At 51.2% G+C, this 25,191-nt stretch overlaps 7 protein-coding genes across 9 annotated transcripts; 4 read left to right on the forward strand and 3 right to left on the reverse strand.

Moving 5' to 3' along the window:
* Positions 1 to 6,130: 6,130 nt before the first annotated feature.
* On the forward strand, positions 6,131 to 8,093 carry PV10_09095 (uncharacterized protein; the record flags this gene model as incomplete). The annotated part of the gene is made up of 8 exons (XM_016374204.1): positions 6,131 to 6,302; positions 6,361 to 6,417; positions 6,470 to 6,576; positions 6,649 to 6,750; positions 6,811 to 6,959; positions 7,054 to 7,357; positions 7,441 to 7,504; positions 7,598 to 8,093. 8 exons carry the CDS (start codon positions 6,131 to 6,133, stop codon positions 7,849 to 7,851), a joined length of 1,209 nt encoding a protein of 402 aa, XP_016219748.1. The 3' UTR covers positions 7,852 to 8,093.
* Positions 8,094 to 8,608: 515 nt separating this feature from the next.
* Positions 8,609 to 10,796, forward strand: PV10_09096 (uncharacterized protein). The gene is made up of 2 exons (XM_016374205.1): positions 8,609 to 9,645; positions 9,713 to 10,796. The coding sequence occupies exons 1-2, from the start codon at positions 8,699 to 8,701 to the stop codon at positions 10,632 to 10,634; spliced, it is 1,869 nt and encodes a 622-aa protein (XP_016219749.1). The 5' UTR covers positions 8,609 to 8,698; the 3' UTR covers positions 10,635 to 10,796.
* Positions 10,797 to 11,854: 1,058 nt separating this feature from the next.
* Positions 11,855 to 13,725, reverse strand: PV10_09097 (uncharacterized protein; the record flags this gene model as incomplete). Its single annotated transcript, XM_016374206.1, has 1 exon — positions 11,855 to 13,725. Exon 1 carries the CDS (start codon positions 13,682 to 13,684, stop codon positions 11,855 to 11,857), a length of 1,830 nt encoding a protein of 609 aa, XP_016219750.1. The 5' UTR covers positions 13,685 to 13,725.
* A 608-nt stretch (positions 13,726 to 14,333) lies between these two features.
* PV10_09098 (uncharacterized protein) lies at positions 14,334 to 15,963 on the reverse strand. The gene has a single exon (XM_016374207.1). The coding sequence runs from the start codon at positions 15,667 to 15,669 to the stop codon at positions 14,341 to 14,343; it is 1,329 nt and encodes a 442-aa protein (XP_016219751.1). The 5' UTR covers positions 15,670 to 15,963; the 3' UTR covers positions 14,334 to 14,340.
* A 1,962-nt stretch (positions 15,964 to 17,925) lies between these two features.
* Positions 17,926 to 20,874, forward strand: PV10_09099 (uncharacterized protein). The gene has a single exon (XM_016374208.1). The coding sequence runs from the start codon at positions 18,689 to 18,691 to the stop codon at positions 20,555 to 20,557; it is 1,869 nt and encodes a 622-aa protein (XP_016219752.1). The 5' UTR covers positions 17,926 to 18,688; the 3' UTR covers positions 20,558 to 20,874.
* On the reverse strand, positions 18,783 to 25,050 carry PV10_09100. 3 transcript variants are annotated; one of them, XM_016374209.1, is made up of 7 exons: positions 24,939 to 25,050; positions 24,818 to 24,882; positions 24,665 to 24,765; positions 24,542 to 24,609; positions 24,012 to 24,478; positions 23,044 to 23,960; positions 18,783 to 22,979 (listed from the first exon to the last, which is right to left on the reverse strand). In XM_016374209.1, exons 1-7 carry the CDS (start codon positions 25,004 to 25,006, stop codon positions 22,674 to 22,676), a joined length of 1,992 nt encoding a protein of 663 aa, XP_016219753.1. In that variant the 5' UTR covers positions 25,007 to 25,050; the 3' UTR covers positions 18,783 to 22,673. The 3 variants fall into 3 exon arrangements, with proteins under 3 accessions (XP_016219753.1, XP_016219755.1, XP_016219754.1); XM_016374211.1 differs by having other exon boundaries at positions 24,665 to 25,050; XM_016374210.1 differs by having other exon boundaries at positions 18,783 to 23,960; positions 24,665 to 25,050.
* On the forward strand, positions 21,190 to 22,074 carry PV10_09101 (uncharacterized protein; the record flags this gene model as incomplete). The annotated part of the gene is made up of 1 exon (XM_016374212.1): positions 21,190 to 22,074. The coding sequence occupies one exon, from the start codon at positions 21,190 to 21,192 to the stop codon at positions 22,072 to 22,074; it is 885 nt and encodes a 294-aa protein (XP_016219756.1).
* Positions 25,051 to 25,191: the final 141 nt, after the last annotated feature.

Raw genomic sequence — 25,191 nt, forward strand, 5'->3', positions numbered from 1 at the left:
CGGAGCTACACCGGGTCCCACAGGGCATAGCAGCACGTCGACTTCTGGGTGCTGGTTCCAGTAGTCCAGGTATTCTTCTAATCTGGCTGTCAGTGCCGCTCTCATGAAGGATACCGAAAGTGGAGCCATTCTACTTACTGCGATAACTCTCCCTTTCGACATTCAGAGCCCAGCTCTCCTCGATAGTCCTTCGCTTTGATTGAGGTCGATTCAAGATCCATTCGGTCAGTGGCAAGGCCGGCTCCCCAGACTCTTTCATCGCCTTCCACATCGTGTCGCCACCGTCTTCGAAGAATAGCTTTTGGATCAAGTCATAGCCGTAGTCGTGTTTATAGGGCTCCCATTGCACCACCTTGATGTCTGGACTTTTAGAAAGACGTGCAGTCAGCTTGGCGATGGCAGCCTCCACAGGCGGATGTGGTCGGCAAACGCCATCGTCAGAAAACACGCCAATGGTCAATTTGTCCGGAGTTGGCTGCTGACGCCATCTGATTGGAACCATAGCCGGGTGAGCCTTCCAAGGTTCTCGGTCCAAGATCACGGTCTGAAAGTATTCGAAGTCGCGCGCTGAGCGACAGATTGGACCCACAACCACGGGGAAGCTCTCACATCCATTCATGGGCCGCGTACTGTTGGCTGTGGGAATGCGTCCTGAGGTTGTTTTCATTCCGTAGACGCCATTATTTGCAGCTGGTGAGCGAATGCTTCCACCTCCGTCAGCTGCCAACCCTATAGGAGCACCGCGGAATCCGACGAGGGCACCTTCACCGCCAGAAGAGCCTCCACACGTCAGGTTGCGGTTGAAAGGATTGACGGTTCTACCGTAAACTAGAAGAATAGAGAAAAAGGCCGATCATCAATTCAAGGGGTCCAGAGTACATCATGCTTATCTTGGGCCCACTCACTGTTAGAATTGGATTCCAGATGCATTAGAGTCTGAGGGTTGTTCGTCTTGCAGTAGAACACGGCACCAGCCTCCCGCAGCAGTTTGACGGTTGGTGCGTCTTCCGCTGCAATCCAGCCGACTCGAGACACAAATCCGCCTGATGAGTCCTTTCCCTTGATATTGATTTGATCCTAAAAGATCCTTGTCAGCACCACGGCTGTTACGTTTGGTACCTTCACAGTCCCACCTTGATTGAGAAGGGCAGGCCATGATAGGGCCCGATAACCTTGTGGTTCTTTTCAAGATAGTCGTCGAGCTCTTTGGCCTGTTGCAACGCCTCGTCGACAAAGAGTTGTGTGAGACAATTTATCTACGCCGACATGGTGTCAGCTATCAGTCTTTCAAGTAAAGGAGGTACTCTGGGGATGGCTTCTTACCACCTGTTGAGCAATAGTGGCCCGTTTGCAGAACGCCAATGTCAGATCATACGATGTGACTTCTCGTTTTGCGAGCATCTCTATCAAAGTTGTCGCGTCCTTCTCAGTAAGATGAAGCTCTCTTTCCGTCATGATTCCTGATGTGTATGGCACGTCCATTACGTTCAAGACTGATTCGGGAGGTGCAGTTTTGAGGAGCCATTGCTGCGGAAGGGCTTCCCGAAGGATTGCTTGTTGCTCATAGGCAACGGTTTGCCAGTTTCGCGCGGCCATCATTTCTCAACCAGGATGAATATAAAAGCACCACAATGTCGTTGCGAGTGATCACGAAGCTTATAAGGCGAGATTTGATCTTGCCATCATCTTTTGTCAAGCCAGTCCAATCCATAGTCTAATACTATATGATTTCTAGACATACCTCGTCAAGACTTGCTCCATCTTCCGGCTTGGGGTTGTACTTCGAGTGTGCCGCCCCAGAGAATGCCGAGGGGCCCACATAACGGAGATTATCGAAATGCGAAGATGGGTGGAGCTTAGGTATCGTTATACACTTCCTCTCTCGACGGATTGCGACTAGCGCAGGGCTTGTCCGTGGTGCATAGGTAATCAGGTCTCATACTCTCTGCCATGTGGGTAATTAATGACAACGATACATCGGACAAAGCTCGCTAAGACGATTATCAGGTCTCCTCCCACACCTCAGGTTATGGTCTCTGTAAATGGAGAGCTCAGTATTCATTCTATAGATAGAGCTAATTGCGCGAAAAGATCGAGATACCACATGTGAGCTCTCAAAACTATCTGGCTACATGTGCTCATACGAGATGTTATCAAACACCGGTCGGGCACCTATGCTGCTAGAGGTACCTATTATTCAAGTCGTGCACTCAAGAACCAACTTTCTTCCGATTGAGCAATGGCCTCGATATTAGAGGGGGTGCCATTCTTAAGCCAACAGTTGGCTCCAAATGCCAAATCATTTTCACGAAGCCTTGAGTTGAATGTTATACCCCGACAACCCACAATATTAGGCAGTCCGAGATTAATGGCCCTGCGGTTGAGTGATGAACATGCCTCGAGACTGTGGCTAGGATCAGAGGCTGAAGGGAGATTGATTGGTCGGGATGCCACTCACCAGCTGTCAAAGGTATATTGGATTGTCCCAGCCATATCCTGGTTCAGCCTGAAGCCTCCTGCCCCATCATTAAAGTTCGTCTGATGCCCGGAACCAAAATCTCTGCCACAATATATAGTATATTCATCATCGTCACGGGTCGTTTGGGTGGCTCCAAGGCTACTGCAGTCAAACTCGACATTGAAGATGTTCAGAGGAGAAGTGACAACATAGTCGAGGAGGAGAAGTGACAACATAGTCGAGGAGGAGAAGTGACAACATAGTCGAGGAGGAGTCCATCGGTGGTGGTTGCACTAGCTCCCATCGTCACTGTAGCTGTCGAGCTATCTTTTGTTGTCATGGTCGTCGTGATGAACACTGTTGAATGAGTGAGGTGCGAGCTGTCGCTACAAGAGCCCAATATCGTCAGCGAGGCGCTTGACACAATCAGGGTCAAGGAGTGATCGAGGGGAATCACACCAACCTCTGGCCATCATTACACCTAGCCAGGGATGCTCCGAGCCCGCCCCCAACTGCCGCACCAACGACGAGTGCTGTCGCCAATATGAGTATTACGGCGACTGTCCAAGTGATGGATCGAGGTCGTTGGCTCCCTTCTGGTGGTTCTCTTGCACTATATGATGAGAGAAATGGAGGTGGTGGAGCAGGCGGTTGGACGAAGGACTGGTCTGGTCGCTGTAAGAAGTACTCGTATTGAGGGTGCTTTTGCTGAACCTCGAGATCGGAGTATCTATTAGTGGGAACGATTTCAGGTACCGCCGCTGAATTCAGGGTGCCTGTTTGGTCAGAAGACATGGTGACCAACACGTTTTGTCTCTCACGCGCGAAGGACGGTTGAGGACCTGGGTTGGGGATCTAAGGCTATTTGAACGAGGTCCTGGACGATGAACAAGGATCTTGTTCTTTCAGCTAAAACAGGTTTGGCATTCCGACCCTGCAATAGCCTGAAAGCTCATTATTAGATAGCCCTACTTAGCTTGGTTAGAGAAAAAATTAGCATCGGTGAGATTTTGTGGTTGTCCACTATAGTTGAGAAGCATCCCCTAACATGGTGCGTCATGAATGACCCGGAGCTGAGATGGACTAGGACAGTCAGGGGGCCCAAATGTAACCTCTCTCCCGCAAATCAGGTCGGCAACAGACAGGGCAGAGGAATCACAACTTTGTCCTGTGACTTAAGCAACGTTGATCCATACATCTCTGTGCTGGCGAGGTCGTCGGGAGTCCAGACTCGAGAACAATCAAAGAGCCGACTGCAACGACAGGGGTTATAAGGCTGGTATGCCGCCTCTCCCCACCAACTCGAGACCATATCAAACCCCGTCCAAGATTCAAAGACAGGGTTGCCTCTCAATCATTATAGTGTCCTAACTTTTTCAACCCTACCACACTCCTAACAACGAGATGAGAGTATGAAAACTGCAAGACTGAAAGAGGCCCATGGTGGGTAGACTGTGGTGGTCAGGCTGAACCAGAGAGGCTCTCCAAGGCACTACAGAGCCAGACAGCGCCAAGTCGATCTAGAAGTTGGAAAATCGAGTTGCTGACTTAGACAACTTGTACTTGGATGGCCGGGGTCGTGGTGGCGAACCAGTTGCATTTCGGATGGTTGTCGCATGGAAACTGCTTGATTAACGAAGCCCCTCTAACAATGAGGCTCACTCGGCCGCCCTCCAGCTGAAAGGATCTCCTCGCACGTTTGGCCCCCAGGACTTAGTGATTCTTTTTCATGGACCATCGCCTTACCCTAGCTTATATGCCTAGGTGAATTCAACACGGACAGGACAGGCAGCTGTGGCCGTAATGATTGAAGCAATGGTCACTTGGGAAACCATCATGATCATGGTGATGGGAGGTTCTCTGTTTAACTTCGCCTCTTTATATCCGTCGATCACCGCGAATGTCATCCTCAATCATCTGCTGCTATCGTATACTACGACATTGACCCCTAGATATCGACTCTCGTGGTCTTGAAACGGGGTGTACTCACTGAGTAGAGTATGGTCAAGGAAATAGTGCTCCAGATAGCTAGAGACTTGACGAGGGAGAAACTTCACTCGATCCATAAGTGAAAGAGCGTTTTTCATACCAGAGAGGAGGCGTTTCTGCTTTGTTCTGCATTTGTTCAATTGGCAGTGTCATAAGCAAGCTCCATTATGCTTTGCTTGGTGGAACTCAACCCATACAACCAACAATTGCTTTGCAGAAGTGCTATCGTGGGGTGTCTTCATGAGGACAACGATTTAAAAATGTCTCTCCTTGTATCTAACAAGACAATTCTAGAGAAAGGCAAACGTTATGCGAGTCTTGCAAGTCGTCGACCGTATGGCTCTTGAGCAAGTGCTGATGTCAGCAGATTTAAGTAGATAGGGACATGTGTGCAATCTCCAGGCTTCCGCACACATCCGAGCTCATTGGCGCAACCTCCTGTTCAGACACAATCATTGTGCATTGGAATCTTGCTGATATGTTTCCATGATAGCAGACGAAGTCAATTCATACCAATTACTACCACTTTACTCACCTTTGTGTTTTTATGATGCATTCTCATCACAGCCACGATGGCCATCACCTTCAATCGCCATTGAGCACAGAACATAGACACAGTGCATCAAACACCAGGCTGACGCAGGCGCAATTGCTCTACGCGATCGGCATAATCATCGGATTGTCTGCTCTCTTCACCAACCCCATCTTGATTGTGGTGGCGCTCCTATGTTTGGGGTACGGTCGATTCTACCATCTGGAGTCGGCCAAAAGCAAACCACACTTGCCTTGGACAGACAAACACGGAGCCTCTACTCCCAGCATTCGTCTCGGGCCATCTAGTCCACCACGCGGCAGTCTGGGCACCGTTCTGGACGAACAGCTGAAATCAATACATCTGCCGAGCAAGAACTCAAGAAAAGACAAGACTGTTCGATTTGCGCATTGACGAATGTAGAAGTGTCAGAATGTGTTTTCAGGCCCTAGATTATGCCAATGTGGGCATTGTCAGTTCCCCGACGCATCAATTGATATGAGGCATTCGAGATACTTTTGAGTGTCTAGAGGAGCGATCGACAAGATTTTCAAGGCGATGTATGTTTCCACAGCCAGTGAAAACATAGATTTGAGTAATTCTTGACATGCTATTCATCAAGGCACTACAGAGTACTTCTCGGATTTGCTTCTCGAAGCTGTACGGTGTCTCACATGATGGACTCATTGGTTTGAGCCTGTGTAGATCAAAGACAAATCATGTCTTGATTGAGTAGGTGGGAAAGCAATGGGCTTGATAACAACGATGTAAGCTCTACTAGTGCTGCTGGGCAATGTGATGGGAATCTCTTGTGATCTGACCACGCCAGGGCCTTAAGCACGTGACCACCGGGAGAAGTTTCCCACGGCTACTATGCAAAACACATCCGAAATGATGGAGGGGTAGACCGACTATGGTGGATCTTGACTAACAAACCTCAGTGACAGATACAGTCATAAGCCGTCGGGTGCGGGGATGATCCAGACAACATCATGGCCCGAGGTTCTCCTGTGGAGTTCAGCCGAAGTCGATGTTTACATTGAACCTGACTGACGAAGCTTCTCGTCAACCTCCCCCTGTTGTGGAAAAAAGACCCTTGGATTCGTCAAGGAATAAGAAGAGCTCTGATATCACAATCAGTACATATCATCATGTCTGGCAAGCTACTTGCATTGCCCCTTTTGGTGGCAGCCTTGGGCGCGTTGTATTCCAATCCCAATCCCATTCTGGATCGCTTCGCTGGCCGGGAAGCTCATGCAAGGATCCATACGGACCATCTTGGCCATGGTGCCTTGAACAATGACAAGTGTTGGAAGTTCCCAGGTTCGTCCGACCATCATCGAGCCTTGCGTCGGATACAGGAGTAACTGATGTCTCCCAGTTGGCCAAGCTTGTGAAGATGTTCGCATCCATTACCCTTCAGGCACCGCGATCCTAGGTACATTGATACCCTTCTCAAACTCGAGACGGCTCGTGCTGATAGGTCTTAGCCTGTGGGTACCCGGAGACAAGGAATGCCTTCTATCCGCCTCTCCATCGTCACGATATGCCGGCCGACAAGAACTACCACGAGTACTTCATCAAGTACGACTTGAATGTGAGTGGCACGGACTCGACCTTTTCTCTCTGTCGTGGTCACTTTGACCGTTGTCCGTACTGATCTTGAAAGACCAATACAACCACCAAACTTCGCATTGAAGGTCTGGATGAATCCCACGATCTCATTCTTCATGGCATCGATTTTCTGGAACCAAAGGACGATCCATCCAAGGTATGGCTGCCACGAATGCATCGCAATTCATCAGGAAATCTAAATTCAATTAATCTCTAGCTCTATATGTTCTCTGTCAACCACGGCCGCAAGGGCGAGACCATTGCTCTCTTCTCCTACACGATCGGCTCCGACGTTTTGACTTATATTCGCGAGTTCAGCCATTCAAAAATCAAGACCCCGAATGCTGTTGCAGCGACAGGACTCGAGTAAGAATCGCCATTGTGTTTTGGAGGATGGCCCTCTCCATGGCTTCGTTTGAAGTATTCACTATAAATCAGTACTAAGATTATGGCTCCGCAGTTCCTTTTTCATCACCAACGACCACTACTTCTACGGCGGCTTCTTGGGCGGCATTGCCCGGACTCTCGAGGGCAAGTTTGGACCCTGGAAATGGGCATCTGATGTCGTCTATTGCTCGAGTTCTGCGTCTGGAGCCGAACTTGATTGCAGAACGGTCTCACCGCCCAACGCCCATCCCTCAGCCAACGGAGCTTTGCTTGTCGATGGCGGCAAAACTTTGATGATCAATGACATTGTACATGCCACCACCACCGTCTACGATGTCGACCCAGTCACGAAGCAGCTCACAACGAGAAAAGTGGTGGTAAGTGCATGACACACCTTGCTCGCTCCCGACCATCGTTTAGCATGACCACTCTCCCACTGACTTTGCCGCTTCAAATTTAGCAACTTGGCGCCGCCGCCGACAATCTATCCGAGATTCCAGGGTCTGGAGACGTCGCTGTTTGTGGTATGTTTGACTTGATCCTGTGTCTCGCGCGGCTCCTCGTCGCGATTGCACCTACACTGTACTGACTCTGCTGCCTTCCTTCGCGCGGATTAGTTTTCCCCGATCTCATTGGTCTCATTGGTGCATTGACTGGCGATGTCACCCGCCCGGATGTCAAGAGTGATGCAGCCATCCTTCGTCTCGTCAAATCGAAGGATTATGAGCCGGAGGTACTGTACTGGGATGACGGGTCCTTGATCACCGTCCTGACCGGTGCGGCCGTCGACCCTGTCCGACACCGTCTCATTGCTGGTGGCGTTGTCGCAAAACAGTTTATTGTCTGCGATATCACTGGTGTCAAGTTGTGATGGTGTCGCCGACCTTACCGTCTGTGGACAACGATATACCCCTGGATTCGAGACATGTTACCTCACTGCAAGACTTGCTGTGTTGGTCACAGGGTAGATTTATCGTCAGACTACGCTTCAATCAAACTTGCCATCGCGACAGATGCGATGATATAGGGGGAGACTTTTACAGCGGTTTTCTTCAGAGAGCACTAGTAGAATTGGTGCGAGTAGATAGTGTGAGCTCAAAAAGATAGTTGTATGGGTGGCTTTCTATGTACAGCCCTCTGAGATACTTCAAATGTATCTCCAAACCAGTTGCATCTTAATCGTTGTCATTCTCAATGTTGATACGACATGTGCATCACACTTTGCTTGCATATCTGTCCCTGCTTGGTTTTTGAATACATGCAGCGGCTGGAGCTCGATACAGCATCTCGATCTTTTTGTCCTGCTGTAAAGGTCGTTCTGCGACGCCTGTGGAATGCATGCGAAGCAACTCCCTTGCTGGCCGCGCATTGCGCAAACCCATGACTTTCGTATTGTCGTGAGAGTCTTGTTTGGACTTGTCGGACTAGGTTGGCATCGTCTCGAGGCAGGGCGAGCCTAAGCGTGGTGTGATGACGGTGTGGCGTAGCCATATTGGGCTTTGACCGTTTGTTCGCCTTCGAATCAGAGCTTGGACAGGGGTTGCGGAGTCGGCCAAATGATGGGACAATCTTAGTATGAACCTTGACATCTCGGCTTCTTCCTCGGTTTCCTAAAGCTGTGCATCCAACAACGTCGAGGCGGCATCTTCTTTTTCCTTTGCGACCGCAAAGACTAGTGATGGATGATTAATGGTTATTGAGCACCCTCAACCAGGAGGATGGATCCTGCTCAACTTCGCCAGCAACTTGTCCAGGACGTCGACAAAATAATCCAATCTCTCACCGGTTTAAATGTGACTTCTGGACAGTTAAGAATCGAGGCAAATATTATTGACAATTCTAAAAGACGATACCCCAGATCCAAGGCCAGACGAATATTACTTGACACAATCAATCTTGCAGATTGGAGCTCAAGGTCAAGGGACTTGGATGATGCAACACACGCGTCCGGCCGCCAGCCACGGAATCGAGCTGATGTTCAGCATCTCCCTTCTCCAGCACGATCCGACAGCAATGGCCTCGAGCGCGAGCCTCGCCCAGGGAGTGGCTCAGGTGATGAAAATTCAGATCCAGGGTCTATCCTGAACATCTCTGGACCGGCAGAAAGGAAGAAAAGTAAGCACGCATCAGCCCAACGCCGCAAAACAGTTGGGGGGTTGTCGATCATCAAGACGACGATTGCGTATCCAGGACCTTCAAGGTCACCCTCTCCGCCAACAACACGGCAACTACAGACCGACCAGTCTCGTTTCCGCAAGAGACGGCGGGTCGAGGAGGCTCCCCGTTTGGTTCAGTCCAACGTGGACAAGCTGATTGAGGGCATCTGGAAAGAGATCCACAACCCCAACAGTCTGGTGCTCGACCAAGAGTATACGAGTCTCCTGGACGATTTAATGCACAAGGATACCTTGTCAGAGACCAACAGAATTGGGGCTACAAGCTTCGAAGTGGCCACCCGATCATGTCGGCGGCTGACTGAAGGCGCACGGGCTGGAAGGGCACTGGAAGTCATCATGCAGGCGCATTGGGTTGATTGCTTTGATTCACAGATTGCCGAGTTGGCTGAGACAAGACCGGATCAAAGACCACTGGAACATAAAAAGGCAACGCTCCTGCAAGCGTGTGAGTCATTCTCATGGTCGGAGAAGGATCTCAGGAATCGAATGTTTGTTACTCTACCGCAGCATCCTACAGCATGTATGGCAATGTTGATGACTAACTCGGCTTTTTAGGGCGATCTGGAAAGGCTACCGAGATATCAAGGCCGTAGCCGGGTGGAGTGCCCTGATCTTTGCAGGACCCGGCATCTATCGATTCTGCAAGTATAGACTGGGCCTTGACCCAGAGGCATTGTCGAAGCTGCGGGCTCTGCGGACCCGATTTGAGGTTGCCGCGGATACAATCCATCCAGACTGGCGGCAACTCCTTCTCATCGTCGGCGAGTCTGCCCAGCTCCACTGGCGAGGCCACCCTCACGACTGGGTGGTCAGTAAGAGAAAGGATGCTCTCCCACTAGGGTTCACATACCGTCAATGGGATTCCAACTTTTCCTTCAAGCACATCTCCGAGTCCATTGTCGACGCGGAGAAATGGGGGGACGGCGTAGATCCTCGACGGGTCAGCGATGGTCCCGACTTCATTTGCAATCTCTGCTCGCATCGGCAGTCGGCCAACCCGCAGACGAATGAATGCGCATGTTTTTCAGAACTGTTCGGCGTTCACAATGCCAATAAACCATGTCCAGTGCAGGTTTACCAGACCGAAAATGGCCGAAACAATGGGCTGATTGCTTGTGGCTCGTTTGCTCGCGGCGTTGCCGTGGGTGAGTTTGTTGGCCTCGTCACCAACGGGCTCTCGCACATTGATGTGATGCAAAGTCGAGCAAGGGACGGTGGAGAGCCGTATCAAATCTGGCAGGGCCGGTGTGGGAACTTTACCCGTTTCATCAACCACTCGTGCGAGCCCAACTGTATGTTCCAGACGTTTGTTTGGCTAGGGGTGCAGAGGATCCTAGTCATTTCCAAGGGTGTGGCGGCGGGAAAGGAATTGACGGTAGACTATTCATCTCGATACTGGGAGCAATTGGACAAGAAATGTCTTTGTGGAAGTGTCAAATGCCGGTTTGGAAATCGGTCTCCGGCGGTACGGACATAGAAGATTGACCGATGGCACGGTTTGGACAATGACTGGATATATTCTTAGTGAACAGAACACAACGGAAAGACTGCAAGTTGAGGGCGTAGGCCAGGGGCCATGGAGAGTTAAAGTCTGTCCACACGGGGTGAGCAAGTCATGAAGTGAAGCTTTGATGTGTAAGAAATATTTCATTGTTTTGAATACTGCTTTTGTATCTGAGGTGTTTTCTCAACCAGCATATTGTTTTCTATCCATGCTCCTATTTATGATGAAGCATTCCCCTCAAACGAACCCTTGGAATCTTAAGTTCCGAAACCATGGTGGGGTTGATGGTGGCAAGTTTGTCAAATGTTGGAAGTCATTTTGACCATCAAGGGGTTGTTTTGGACAGGCGGCAGAGCCATAGATTTGGATGTTTACTTGCTGTTGCTATTCATATCGTTAGTGATCTGATACCTGGAGAAATGTCTCTTTCTTGGTGACACATACCCGCAGGATGAGCAGCTGCAGCTAGAGCCGCAGCTGCAAGAAGAAGGACCGGAGCACTGGCAGGGACCCATTGTGATGGTTGTATTGATGGTGATGAAGGGTTGAAGGTTGAATGTCGAGTGATGGAAGCTCAAAGTCTTTGGAAGTTGTAAAGTTGTGTTGTTGTCTGATGGTAAAAGAAATCAATTGAAAGGTGAGTGAGGTGACCAGGGTAGATTATATACCTGAGGGAACCTGCAGCGGCACAGCGCCTGCCTCCTGCAAGATGCGGGGTGTGCCTGCGTTCTTTGTGCGTAAGTTGATGCTATGGGCAGGTGCGATGAGGGGTTTGGGCGTGATTTACATCCGTCAGAGTCTCGGAGTGCCGCGCCAAGTCAGGGACCCAGCCAATCAATGCCGTTCATCTGCAAAACACGCACAACTCGCTCAGATCCAACCAGATCGGCCCAATCAGACTCCATCACACTCTTCATGTCTTCTACGTAGTACGCACAACTTTCTCAGCTTGGACTTACGGAGTACCAAGCAGATCCATCGCTTGGCTATAGTCATGTCCGCATCAATTCGTCACATTTCGATTGAGACAGTCAGGGAGTCAGCATTGGGGCAGTGAGAGTGACATCCTACACTGTTGCGCCTGTGTACTCCGTAGGTAGGCACGTAGCAGACCAACAACGGGGCGACACACTACACGTGCCATTCAATATCACGTGGATACCCCGTGACCCCCCTTCCCTCCGCCAGGTCCATCATATCAGGCGGATCAGTCTGCTCTTATCTTCCCTCGCAAGCCAACGCCCACTGGCCAGGACTGGATCGACATAGCAATGTCCGATCAGCTCATAACACTCCCCGCCCTTGACATCGGCCCCAGCCCCAGCCCCAGCCCCAGAACCTGCGCGTTTTCTCAGAATCGTGGGTAACGTACACCCCTCGAGGTGCCAGATCGAATCCCCCACTCGCGTCTTGCGATGCGCCCAACCTACAAGTTCCCCGTCACCAATAGACATCAACCGAACCCCCTCGTCCAGGACGCATGAGATTGACGAGAGCAAGGGCTCGAAGGATACCCCCCGACGGCGGTTGCTCGACGTGCTAGAAGATGAATATTCTTTCCACCCCGCCCGAAGGCGGCTTTCATCCATCAGCCCACTCGATTTGATACGCAGGGGGAGTTGGTCCTGTTCGTTGAGCGACGTTGGTCTACTGGGGCAAGCCCCCATGGTGCGAAAAAACCCTGCATGCTGTTGAAGCCACCTCCAGACTGCTCCATGTCCTGTCTGTTCATAGTACTGCTGAGGCAACTCATAGAGTAAGGCGAAGAATTCCATCCCGTTCAAGTGTCCAAATGTCTGGGCATGTGACATGAGCAGAAGGCGTCGAAAGGCTTTGGCGACCAGGTCAGAGGCAGACCGTTGGACGACAAGCCCCCTTGGCTCGTGTCCAACCCATTGATCCTCGTCTCCCATGGCTCCAACCATGGTGATGTAGCCTTCTCGAACACCTTTGACACACAAGCACCTACCATCAACATTGAACGAACCTTGTGCGTCTTGGTTTAGTCGGGCTGCTGCCCCAAATGCCCGTCGCTTTTCCCATCCCAAGTTGGCATCCTTGCCAGAGACATAGGTGAGCAAGTTGTGGTCGAAAGCGTCGATCTTAAAATAAAAGTAATCTGGACACCATGACGGCAGGCCCTCCTGGTGTTTGTCGGTGCTCCTTAACAAGATGATGTCCAGAGAGGTATACCAGTGCAAAAAGTTGGCCGTCATCTCTAGACAAAGACTCTCCTCCGATACGGTGGGCGAGTAGTTTGGTTCCTGAACAAAATCCCTCCAGTCCGATGCCAATCCAAGGAGACCGTATACCTTGTCTCGGACCACACTGGTTTGCGATGCATGGCTCAACTGAAGAATTTCCATCAATCGAGGCTTTTGTTGGGCACGGGCGGCTGACCTGACGAACAGTACTTGTTGTGCCAAAGTGGGTGAAGCACTCATCTCATCCATGCTCAAGCCATAGTCGCGAATCATCGTCTCCAGAACGTGCAGCTCGAAGCGATAACGTCCCCAACAGACTCGAGTTCGTCTTGCTGCTGCCACCTCCTGAATGATCCACACGCGGCTCCAGTAAGGTGCCATGAGGAGCCTTCTCAGTCCCGCAATTGCCATTTTCAAGATAGCGTCATCTTCCGCCCTCGAAACGCCTTCAGAAATCTCTCCGGCAACCTTTTGTAGCTCTTGGACCTCCTTATCCCTAGCGACACCCTCTCCTAGCCATATGACGACCTCGGCGGCGATTCGATAGATGGAAAACATTCTTGTAACTTCCTTACTCTTCTCTCCAGGGTCGTTCTGATTGATACATATTGCATCAACCCACAACATTTGGTGCCCCTGCCGCCTTAGCGTGCTGAGTGCAGAGGCAAGATTGATAGACACGCTGAACGCCTGACCGTTGACAAACACATCGGTACGTGAGATATCTCTAGCAGATCCCCAAGAATAAGATAGTGCTGTGTATTGAGGCCGCTGACTCAATCTGGCGTGACTCAGGTCAAACTGTAATATGTCGTCCATATGTTGCGCGCGACCAAAGGAAAGGAGCCGAATCTCTCCCTCTTCCAGGGGGCCATAGCGAAAAGGAGGTCTTGATGCCGCGTTTTCAGCAAAACGGCTCGTCCTTGAATGCCAGCCAAACCAAAGGAGGGTTGCAAGAACAATGCATCCTATACTTGAGATATGCAGAGGATCCACCACCGGCCGGGTGTCCCTCCATCCCAGGTTTACGAAGACGAGGATAAGTAATAGAATCAGGAGAACACTCAGAGTAGGGCAAATACGTCTGAGTGCTGGAGATCTCGGCATACCTCGCACCTGGTCCTGGAGAAATGGCACAGGGAGGATGGGTTTGTCTTCATTGCGGTGTCAATCCGAGGGCCGTGAAGTGTGTCATCAGCTTGGACAAGGGTCTCTAATCTCGGACAAAACAAAGATTACCGTGGCTTAGTTACCAGCAAGAATTCCATGTCATGCCAGAGACCAACAACTGTTGACCTTTGGCCACTGCTCTGCACTGAGAAACAGATGTCGATTTTCTGTTTTTCGTCGTTTTCAATACTGCATCATTCTACAGTATGATCCGCCAGCGAGCTACGGCTAACCACAACATCCCAGCTGCCAACATTTCTCACGTTGCTGGCGCTGGCGCTGGCGGGAGCATTTCTATTTTTGCTTTACATACTCGCCATGTTCTTTTGCACGTGGTCCAAAGCCTTGTTGAAGTACGGCAAGAAGCGTTCAGGGTCTTCACTGGCAGGGAAGTGTCCTAAACCACGCATCTCTTCAAAGACCGCTCCTTTGATTTTGGCTGCGGTAACCCGACTCATGGCAGGCGAGCAGCTGTAATCGTACTCCCCAGTGAGCATGTATACCGGGCAAATCCTGGTGTCGATCTGCGACATTCTTCCACGCCCGTCCCAACCCTCAAAATAGAACTTCAGGTCGCCAGGGAAGATGTTTGTGGCTTGAGAAGAGTATATCCACCAGTTGAGTCGCTTGTAGATGGCAGGGGAACTTGGTGATAACATTCCGCATACTCTTTCCGGGTTAAGAATGGCTTCATCTCCGACGAGTGAGTAGATCTTTTGGGCTCGGTCTTGGGCGATATAATCACAGGCTTCACACGGAATCACACCGCCAACTCCGAGCTCTCTGGCGCGAAGAGCAACGGCAAGACACACTTGCCCACCCATGCTGGCCCCCGACACAATCACCCTTTGAAGTTTCAGACGAGAGATGACCTGGTTGATGGCGGCAATATAAAATGCTTCTGAATTGGCGTAGGCCCCAGGGTACTGATGTTGGCCAGGGAATGATCGTCCATGGCCGGGCAGGTCAAATGCGTACATGGTACATTTTTTCTGCAAGTCTCTATTCAGCATCAATGAATGGTACTGTCTGGCATCAGCGCCAGCAGTATGGAGGAACAGGATATGCTGTGAACCTTGACCTGCGACCTCGTAAAAGATTTTGCATTTGCCAACGGAGGGCAATGTGAGCCAGAGATAATGACCAATGATGGAATCATCATCTGTTTCATCGTCGGGTGTAAAGTCTTGTTCTGCAGAATCGCTTGATGGTGGTGGATGTAGGCCGTCTCGGGCTCGATCCAATGCAATCCGCCATATCCGGGCATGGCGGCTGAAGGCAGTCTGATCACCTAGAACCTCGACCCCGGCGTCACGGCCTAGTATTCGCAACATGCCCCAGTACGACTGAAAGGGTGGCTGTGGCGTGGCAGCAAAGACCTGAGACCAATGTTCGGTGGTGGCTTGAAGTCGGAAGTGAGGTGTAGGGTGCGATGCAGCCGGTCGATGTATTGTGGTGATTCCATTTTCGACCACAAAGACGAGGCTTGCATCACTGTCTGCGCAAGACAGGGCAAAGCAGAGATCTACTCCATCAGCAGCGGCAAAGAATTCCGCATCATGGAGGATGGCACGATTGATGGCCAAGATCTGCTCGTCGTCGATAGACTGGAGAACGTCTACTGAGCTGGACATGGTCTCGAGTTCAACCTTTGTTGTCTGGAGAGTTCGGTTAGATTATGAGCATGTACTGTACCTGAGTAGAGATTGACCGTGGCCATTGATGCTTTCATTCAGTAGAATGGGGCCGCGCATCGTTGATATCACCATCCCCGCTCTTGGTGTTGGAGACAGGATATATCGATCAGAATCCCCTCATGTTTCTCCTCAGCAAGCTGCCAGAGTTTCTCTTAGCTCGGTGTGCATCAAGAGAGGAAACACCAAGGCGTGACGGAGCATGTCGATCGAAGCAACATATCGAGATGTATAAATTAAAAGCTCAGAGCATAGTTCGTTAGCTCCTTGTCCCCAGCAAGAGAGGTGTAGCATCTCTCAGAGCGTGGGAGGGATTGGTCCCCAGGCCCGAGACATTGGAGTATGAAGCCAAACAGGCGAAGTTTGAAGCTTCGATAAAGGTACATACCCGCACTGTAGTAACAGAGACATATTTGGAGTATGTATACGAAGTCAATGCTAAACATGCCATGAATAACTTATCATCTTCAGTCCCTGGTCTGCCATAAGGAAAGCAACAAGACGTGAGATGTGCATAATCAAATGTCTCAGGGGCTACGAGCGCAGAGTTGCAAAGTAGAGGAACAGAACGAACAGTGTCGAGCACATAAACAGACGCAGAATCAAGGTCCACCGTCGAGAGCACTAATTCAAGTCCTGGGCCTTGTGATTGGCAGCTTTAATAAATTATTGTAACAGTAGTCATGGTTTTTTTATTGGGAGACCAACAATCAGTGACCATGAAGAGATGGTAATATGAACTACATAAACGAGTAGGGTTGCAGCTCAACCTCCAGTAGTAGAGTAGCAAGGACAGTCCCATACAATAGAGTCATTATGTGAAACCTGGTGATAGGGCCTGTGTGAGAATCACACAAGAATTGTATATACATAAGTCACAAGTGGTAGTGTATCAGGAAAGAAGCGAAATGAAGAAAATGAGAAACACAGCCAGTTTCTCGCCAGGGTGGACAGATTCTCGTTTCGGACTGAGATGAAAATCGATCATGTCATGTGCTTTGGGTTGGGGTTGCGTTGAATTGGAATCAAGATGCCATCCCATCGCCACACATCGCGATTGCCACAGAACCAACAAATAATAATGTCTCGGAAAAGGCAAGACCGACACAAACCTCTCAGCAAGCCCGTGACTGCCAGTCTGCACCATTTCAACATGTTTTTCAGTCTGGGACGAACATTTCGAAGAACTCGTGCGAGTACCTCAGGATGCATATTGGATCAGGCAAGAATCAGATACCAGGGTAGAGAGATTAATCGTCAAATGAACAAATTTCCAGAGTGGGGGGCCATGCTAGGCGCCTGTTGATGATTTGTTGGTGTTGAGGTCAGGGCGTTGAAAGGCTGAAGTGCCTGATCTCCCCCACGGTACTGGCAAACAACTGACATGCCTTGATGCAGGTACAGGCGCCCTAAAGCCTGGCCAAGGCTATGAAATTAATTGGCCAAAGGCCACTAACGAACTGGCCAACTCTCTTAGTCCCCTTAAAGAGCGAATCACTGAAACTAGTACAGGCGCGATAGGCAACGGACATGGCATGGTGGGCGTCGATGGGTCACATCCGGAAGCCCCCTCGGCCCAAAGCAACCATCCATTCAGTAGCGGGGCATAAGCTACCACTAGTGTTGGGAGTGCCGCCTCCAGTGCTTTGTTCATGCTCGTTCAGCAGTTTTAAGCTTCAGTTCTCTACGGAGGTAGGTTCGAGTACACGGTACGAGTGCAGTGGATGAACGCTCACCGAGTACACCCTACGAGTACACCTACAGCTACACCCTACACCTTCTATGTACGCTTCCTCATGGTATTTGCTGTATACCTACCGTGTGATTGTAATAATGAGCTACTGACACCGGTCTCCGGGCGCCGGGGTCTTGTCTTTGCCTCTCCGCTTAAGCAAAGCCTAACCAGGCCTTTAGCCGCTTGTAACTCGCTGCGGCGTCCTAGTTTCGGGCGAGGGTACCTGCGGTGGAGATGCAGCTAGCTCGTCCAAGCCTGCGCCCAAGAACGAGCGTTGCACTCTGCAGCCTCTAGCATCTCGGCCCCTTAGTGCTCCATCCCTACCCGTACCCGTACCTGCGCCAGTCCCACCACCAGGACACGTTCGAGTGAGGGTAGCTAGCCACCTAGCACAGTGGCAGACAAGTCCACCGCCGCCGCCAGTCTGTCAGTCTGTCTGTCATGGGCTCATTTGGCACCCAGCCAATTCCATCAACATCGAGCACTTACACGCCTCAGTCTCTCTTTCCACCACTTCAAACTACCCAACACCATCGTTCTTGCCTCGCAAACCCCTCGCTCTCTTCTGCGCCGCGTCTTCATCCCTCCTTCCTTCGCTCGTTCACTCGTTCGTTCCTTCCTCAACACTTCGACACCTGCCTCGACCTCCAAGTGCGCACTTCGCATTTTCCTCAAAAACCCAGATTTGCTTTAGATAATTCCACCTCATCGCAGAGAACCATCCTCTGTGTCAAGGCATTCGACGTTCTTCAAGATACCCAAATCCTCGATCCACCTGATAGGACGACAGACGACACTTTTATCGTGGTCATCCTTGGAATGGTCAACTCGACTTTGTGGCTGTGAACATTTCTACTCCTCCTGCGACTCAGCTGAATCCTTCTGGTCGAGCGACTTTGCGCCCTCAACCTTTGGTTGGAATGGACACCTTCTCACGATAGCCCTGCTCCCATCCGACTCTCCAATACCCTTGCTGGTGTTTGCCAGCTTTACATTCGTTTCATTCGGAAAGGTCCTTACGATCCCCCAACCATCGATCTTTACCCATCTCCAAACCCAAACCACACTCGTTCACCAGGCTTTTTGCCCTAGACAAGTCTCGAGCAGCTGCGTCTTACCTAATTTCCCAATCCGACCATCCCATCCCATCTCTCTTCAACGGCCTCGTTGGACAAAATCTTTGCTATCGTCGGACTTTTGTACATGCCGAATTAAACATTGAACATGGAACCGCCTTTCAAACGTATCAGAATCTCGGATCCAGACGTCAGAAATCCAAGAGACACCGGTTCGCGAAGAGCTGAAGGTTTGTTCACTTCGGAAATGGCATTTCAAGGAGGAGAGACCGATAGCGAGCCGAAACCCACCCGGGTCGTCAGTCCCACCGACATCCACCGCCAGGACATCTATGGTCAATATCAGCGCCTTCCACGTCCTATCCTTCCTAAACGAAACGCCGGCTTCTATCTTGTCCCGCGGGCTCCCGAAGCTACAGTCACTACGAATGTCATTGAGGTCAACGTCAACGATGGAACCACAATCTCCAAAATCACCGAAGTCCCTGCCGATCCAACAGGCGCCGTTGTGTCCCTCTCTGATGTTGGTTCTTTGACTGTGCCTCCCATAACAGATAGCTCGACCATCGTTACCCCCACCGATAACCCTTCCGAGGACACTCTTGCGACACCTGCTCCGACTGCCCTGCCCTCTGATATACTCACCAGCAGCACATCTTCATCCGAATTGACCCCCTCAGATACACTCTTGCCCGAGACACTGAACAGCACCACAACCACCAGCCAGTTTGACACAACCACAACTGAAGAACTTACCGTCACAGTCACTGCCACATCGACTTACGAGATCTCCCTCACCAATGGCACAATAATAGCCACCGCCTACTTTGCGACCAACAAATCCCTGACCACAACCCCTGATGCCAGGATTACCGCCGCCGTGACCGCGTCGTCCACCCCTTATACCTTTGGCCAACTATTCACCACGTCTTCGAGCGAGCCTCTCGAGACCAACCACGCGCCTTTGACCAGCTTTCCTGGAGCGGCTGCGTCTGGCACTTTGGGTTCACCCGTCGAAACAACCACTTCTTCGGCCGCACCTGAGTCGGAGACCAGTTCAACAAGCTCTGCAGGGCCTGGGCTGACCCCAACACAACAAACAGTCGTCGGAGGTGTTGTGGGCGGTGTTGCAGGGATTGCACTAGCTCTGGTCATTGTCCTCTTTGTCTTGCGATGGTATCGACGACGGCTCAAATCTCGTGGTCAGCTTCCTGAGCAGCTGGCAACCAGAGAAATCGGGCATTCTCATGGACCCCCTGGTCCCATGTCTCAACGATCGTCAGTCGTTCCTTTTGCTGCCGCCGTTGCGCAAAATTTCAAACGACTGCGCCCACACAGCACTCACACATTTACCACTTCTGGAACAGGCACCACCGATCCCCATGCTCGAGACTCGGAACGAGGCTTCCAGCGGATCGCTGGCAGAAAAATTGCACCTGTTCTGGGCGCCGATGGGGGCGATCCATATGGCGGGAACTATGGCGCATTCGAAAAGGACACGGGCGGCGATCCCAATGACCCTTTGCAGGGTGGAGAGCGCGGCTTGTCTGGTGCATCGTTTTACCGTGACAGTCAGGGATTTTATGGAGGTAACGGAACACACTCACCCACCTTTCCTCCGTCACCCACCATCGAAACGGCGAGGACCTCAACCGGCGGAACCCCAACCGCCCGAGGAGCATCGAGTGAGAAGGGATTTACTACGGGGGCGTATGCGCCCGTTAATATGAATGCGAGCCAAATGTCCTTAGGTTCTCCTAGCCGACCTGACGGTTATGCATTCATCAGGCCGAGTCCTGCACGCACGCCCGTGACTCTGAGTCCGGCTGCCAGCTCAATCCGACTGCCCATCCAACAGACTCCCGTCATGGACGAGCAGGCCCCTCCTCTGCCGATGGGATTATCCATCCATGGCATAACGAGAGATGAGGTTGGGAGAAGCTTGGCCAGCCAGGACGGAAGTCGCATCAGCAAGAGCAGCGGCAGAAGCGGCGGCCGTTTTGTGGAGAACATGTAGTGCATCTTCTCTAGACCCAGCTGGTCCCCGTGGTGGCAACCTTCCTTTTGTCGTGTCATTTAGCGTGGAGTTTGGACTCTGCTTATTCTGGTCCGTCACCGTCACTCACACTTGAGGAGGTCGACGACACCAAGAGGTCAACAGCAGAGAAGATGTGGAAAGAATTGCCACTTAGAATTTACTACTGCCCGAATGATACCCATTTGCCGCGCTCGTTGGTGACTGTATGTAGTGCACGATATCATGTTGACCGTCCACGCCATCGACAGCACATGCTATGCGAATACAATAATTCTGAGACCATGCCGATGTTGTGGACCTATAACGCGTGTAGTGACCTCGAACAGGTGTGTGCCGTGGATTTGACAAAGGCACAACAAGGGACTTTTGTCGTACGTCAGTCGCCCTTTCAGAGCTGTTGGTGTTCTTTGTTCGGCCGAGCAGGTGCTCGCAAGACATGATAAAGCATCGCTCTGGCAGCCAGGAAGGGGCAGAGACTTGTGTAGATACTTTGAGTGCACTTGACCACAATCTGCTGTACAGGGTCTCCCACTGAATCTGGCAAATTCAGACCTGGTCGACATCGACTCAAAATCTCTCATCGACAAGTGAATGGTAGACAAGACAAAAACATGCTCATCGTTGCAGAGACATTGCCCAAATGGTTCCGGGGCATTGGAGTGTTGCCGGTTGCCGACAAAGGAACAGAGTACATGCCCATGAACTCATGGCATGACGTTTCGGAGCAGGAAACCAGTCGAACGGAGGACTGTCCGGACATCATGTCGCGACTTGCAACGGCTGACTGCTCTAGCCTGCGCGGGCTCTGGTTTGGCAACGTCGAGATGGATCTGCACGACTTGTATGCCATTGTGCACCGACATTCATACACGCTGAGATCATTGACCCTGTGTAACATGACCCTCAATACCCGTAGCCACGACCACGCGGGAATCCTGGGTCATCTGGTCCTGCTTGTCCATTGGCTCCGGCGAGAGTGTGCGCTCCAACAAGTGCATTTCTATGGCCACATCAAGGACCAGCACGGAACGAGCCTGTTATGCTCATCGGACACAGTGGGTCACGCAACGCTTGTATCGCGCGTTGAGGCGTATATCTGCGGCAAAGGCGAATTGTCTGACTTTCCCTTTGTGACCTTTCAGCTTCACCGAGAATATCTCGAGCATGGAGACGTCTTCAGTGTGGGTGGACAGGTTTATTGTGGCTCCAAGTGGAGATGGCGCCAGATTGAGCTCGAAGAGGATCATACCTGGTATGTGAAAGAGTCTGGGTGGTCTGGACTGGGATATCTTGTGTTGGCCATGCTAGCGATTGATCTCCTGGTGCGGATGCAGACGGTCTTACTCTGCTGGGGAGAAGAGCTCCGACCCTGGAAGGGAACAATCTGGGCGATCCTGCGCGTTGGCACGATCATGGCGCTGGTGATTCTGACCTTCACCATGGGAGTTGTCTTGGGATCGTTTCTAGCAGACACCAATGGTTGTGGACGATGGTGAGATAGATGATTAGCTAGGCGGCCATGTAAAGGTGGTGGTGGAGTAGAGGGGAGCAACGAGTGTTGTGGAACAGACGTCGTCTGAGAGACTGACCAAATGGCATGAGTCAAGGCATCAATATCTCGCTCAATTGGTAATATGTGTGCGGATATCAAAGTACCTGATAGGTTTGTATGAAGAGACGTCGTTGAAAAATCACGTGAATTGATATCACGTGGGGAAGGGTGATTGGTTGACTTCAATTCTCTCAGTCCTCGCAGCCTCAACATCACCAACGTCAACGTCAACGTCAACCACTTTGTCCACCACCGACGCTCCCATTATAATACTACTTTTAATGGACTAGATGCCGAGACATTGGTCCCGCTGGCAGAGATTCCAGTTCCCTTGAGACCCAATGGAAGACCTATTACCCAGAATCCCTTTGACGTGGACATTGTGGATGGCAGGTTGAGAATGTATTTCGCCCCAGACCAACACAATACCACCATTTATGTGGTGGAGACACGTTGAGCATCCGAAAGATTGGGGTATTTCGGTATGGTGCATTGAGAGTTATGACGAAAATCTTGTCATGTCAATAGAGCCAGAGTCGCATCTCACAGACCAGGCAAATTTCCAACCTGAGGCACAGCGGCGCCATCTAGAGCGTTTCGATCAGTTCCAAAGTCCCCTGCACTGTATTGCATTCCGAAGAGATCGATCCACGAGTCGAACCACAAATCTGCGGTAGTTGATTGGTTCGCAGCCAGGCTCGCAGATGTCTCGTTTGAGATGGTGCTGTAGTCTACGAGCGACCACATAGTGTTGGAATGTTCTGGCGAAAGGGGAGCAATTTGTGAGCGCTGGCTGGCGAGCTGGCTGTAGACGAGTGTATTTTCGGCGGCGTGCTGCAGAATTTCGCCCTGGGAGATTTGATTTAGGTCGATCCGACATTCCAAAGACAATATAAGCAAATTCACGACTCACCATTGTTGAAACGTTGCGCCAATATCGGCCAGTGCCCTGGAGATAAGTGATGGCCTCCTGCAACAAATTTGAAGCCTTCAAGCGTTTTGCAGTGTCTTCGTCATCGGTGTAACATGCCGCGATGGAACCGGCAATAAGAATGCAGTAGCCACTGAAGGAGGAGCGGAACATGCACCCGTGATTGTTGGCGGCCTTGAAAAGCTCCACCATTCGCTGTGCATGATGCCAACCGGTGTCAAACATTCGAGCCAGGAAGCTCGAGGGAGCTGTTATCTGTCCTATCTCAAGCCGGCGTCGGAGGAGGAATGGGTGAGTGAGCATGCAGTAGCACAAGTGGAACAGCGCGGTAGAGAAGACGATGGGCCCAGTGTGGTGATAATCTGCTCCTCCTGCCGGGATATAGTAGGGGGACAAGGTCTCGGCCAACGGTTTGTCGAGTTCGAGGCGACTTTCTAGATGCAGCAGATCCGCTTCGATAGCAGCAAAGTCGGAGGATGGGTCCCACGGAGGGTATCGGCTCCGAATGTTGAATTCCTGTAACATGTACTGAGCGGCACGACCGACCGTGTACGCCATGACAATGACATGAGCGAACAGCCCTGCACGTTGAGGACTTGGTGAGGTACGGTTTGCAAGCTCATCCAGCGTCAAAGTCTGTTGCCATGCACCGTCTCTCCACGTTTGCTCGTCACACGGCAGTTGTAATTGGCAGCAAGCGTCGACAATCGCGGGAGGTCGACCACGGCCGCAAGAAACCAGTCTATCCAGCAGGTACACAGACCAGAAGACTCGCCGGCGTTCTTCTTGGTCGGCGAAAGATAAATCGGCTGGGGGCTCGAGCATAAGACCGAGGTCTTGAGCAATTCTGACTGCCATTCCGATTTTCACCCAAGCTGCGCCGTGCCGCGACTTGCCAGCTAGGTCATGTGTCAGACCATTCTATCAAGTAAAGACCATAACAGGCTTACCCGTAAAGTCAAAGAGAGCGAGCAAGGCAATAGTCTGCACTATGGAGACGTTGGCAGCCGTGCTCGTACCGAAGCAGTTGGATATCACGGATTGCCACGATTTGTTTGCATAAGTGACGGCCACCTCATGAGTATCTACCGGCAGCTGTGGATGAGTGCAGAATCGCACAGCACTGGCGACCACTGCTAGCACCAGATGGTCGGCCAACTCATTCTGAGCAAGACGGCGGCGAAAATTGCCTTCATGAAAGAATGAATATGGCTGATTTTGGGCATACATAAAGTACGCGTCGACGACAGACATCAAGACTTCCTCCGAGACAGAGTATCCCTCGGGAGTTGGTGATGTCACTTCCAACTCTCCGTCGGACAGATGTTTCCTCTTAGACTGCCGTTCGCCCGAAGGAGGAGCTTCGGGACCAAGTCTTGATCCAGGCTGTGTGAAGATGCTAGCAGCATTGGAAAGTCTGCAAATTGGAGAGCAAATAAAGAGGTCAGCTTGAGCTCAGAAATCATCAGCCAAGGCGGACCTTTCCAGTTTATCAGCGAAGCTTTGCAAAGTCGTCTCAATGGACGCGAGTCGTTCTATGATGGCCTCCTGCGCCATCAGGCGTGTTAGATGGTTGTTATGATGTTTTGATGGACGAACTTACATTTGTATGGAGGACGCTGTCCCCAGAGTGCCCCTCTTGCCCCTCTTGCCGACTAGGCGGATTGCTCTTGGGACCGTTCAAGGAGTCTGTATAGACACATTCTGACCCATACTCGTCATTCCCTTTCGTAAAAGCCGACGGGCAGTCACAAACCCTGTCTCAAACGGCGACATTGCATGCATATGGGCCGATTGCCAGTACATCGGATTTTTTTGCGCCTCAAGAGCTTGTCAGAGTCGCGCTGAAGCAGAGAGGAGGCCCGGGCACAGCTCACCGACACGTAACGCAAGCTTGAGCGACACGGTGCACAGGTAAATAAAAGGGTTCGTCGTTGCTGTCCATGGTTGATGTGTAGGATTGTTGTCCAGTGGCTGGCGAGGTGTGAACGAGACTTCAAGAGGTCGAAGCTCGAAGGCGACAGGCGACGGGCGACGGGCGACGGGAGACGCAGTAGGGGAATTTCTTACACAGTCACGTGACAGGTCTCGCAGCCTGAAATAGGATCAGGGATCAGGGATCAGTGATCA

This window comes from Exophiala mesophila (genome assembly GCF_000836275.1).
Source record: "Exophiala mesophila strain CBS 40295 unplaced genomic scaffold supercont1.7, whole genome shotgun sequence".
Taxonomy (NCBI): Eukaryota; Fungi; Ascomycota; class Eurotiomycetes; order Chaetothyriales; family Herpotrichiellaceae; genus Exophiala; species Exophiala mesophila.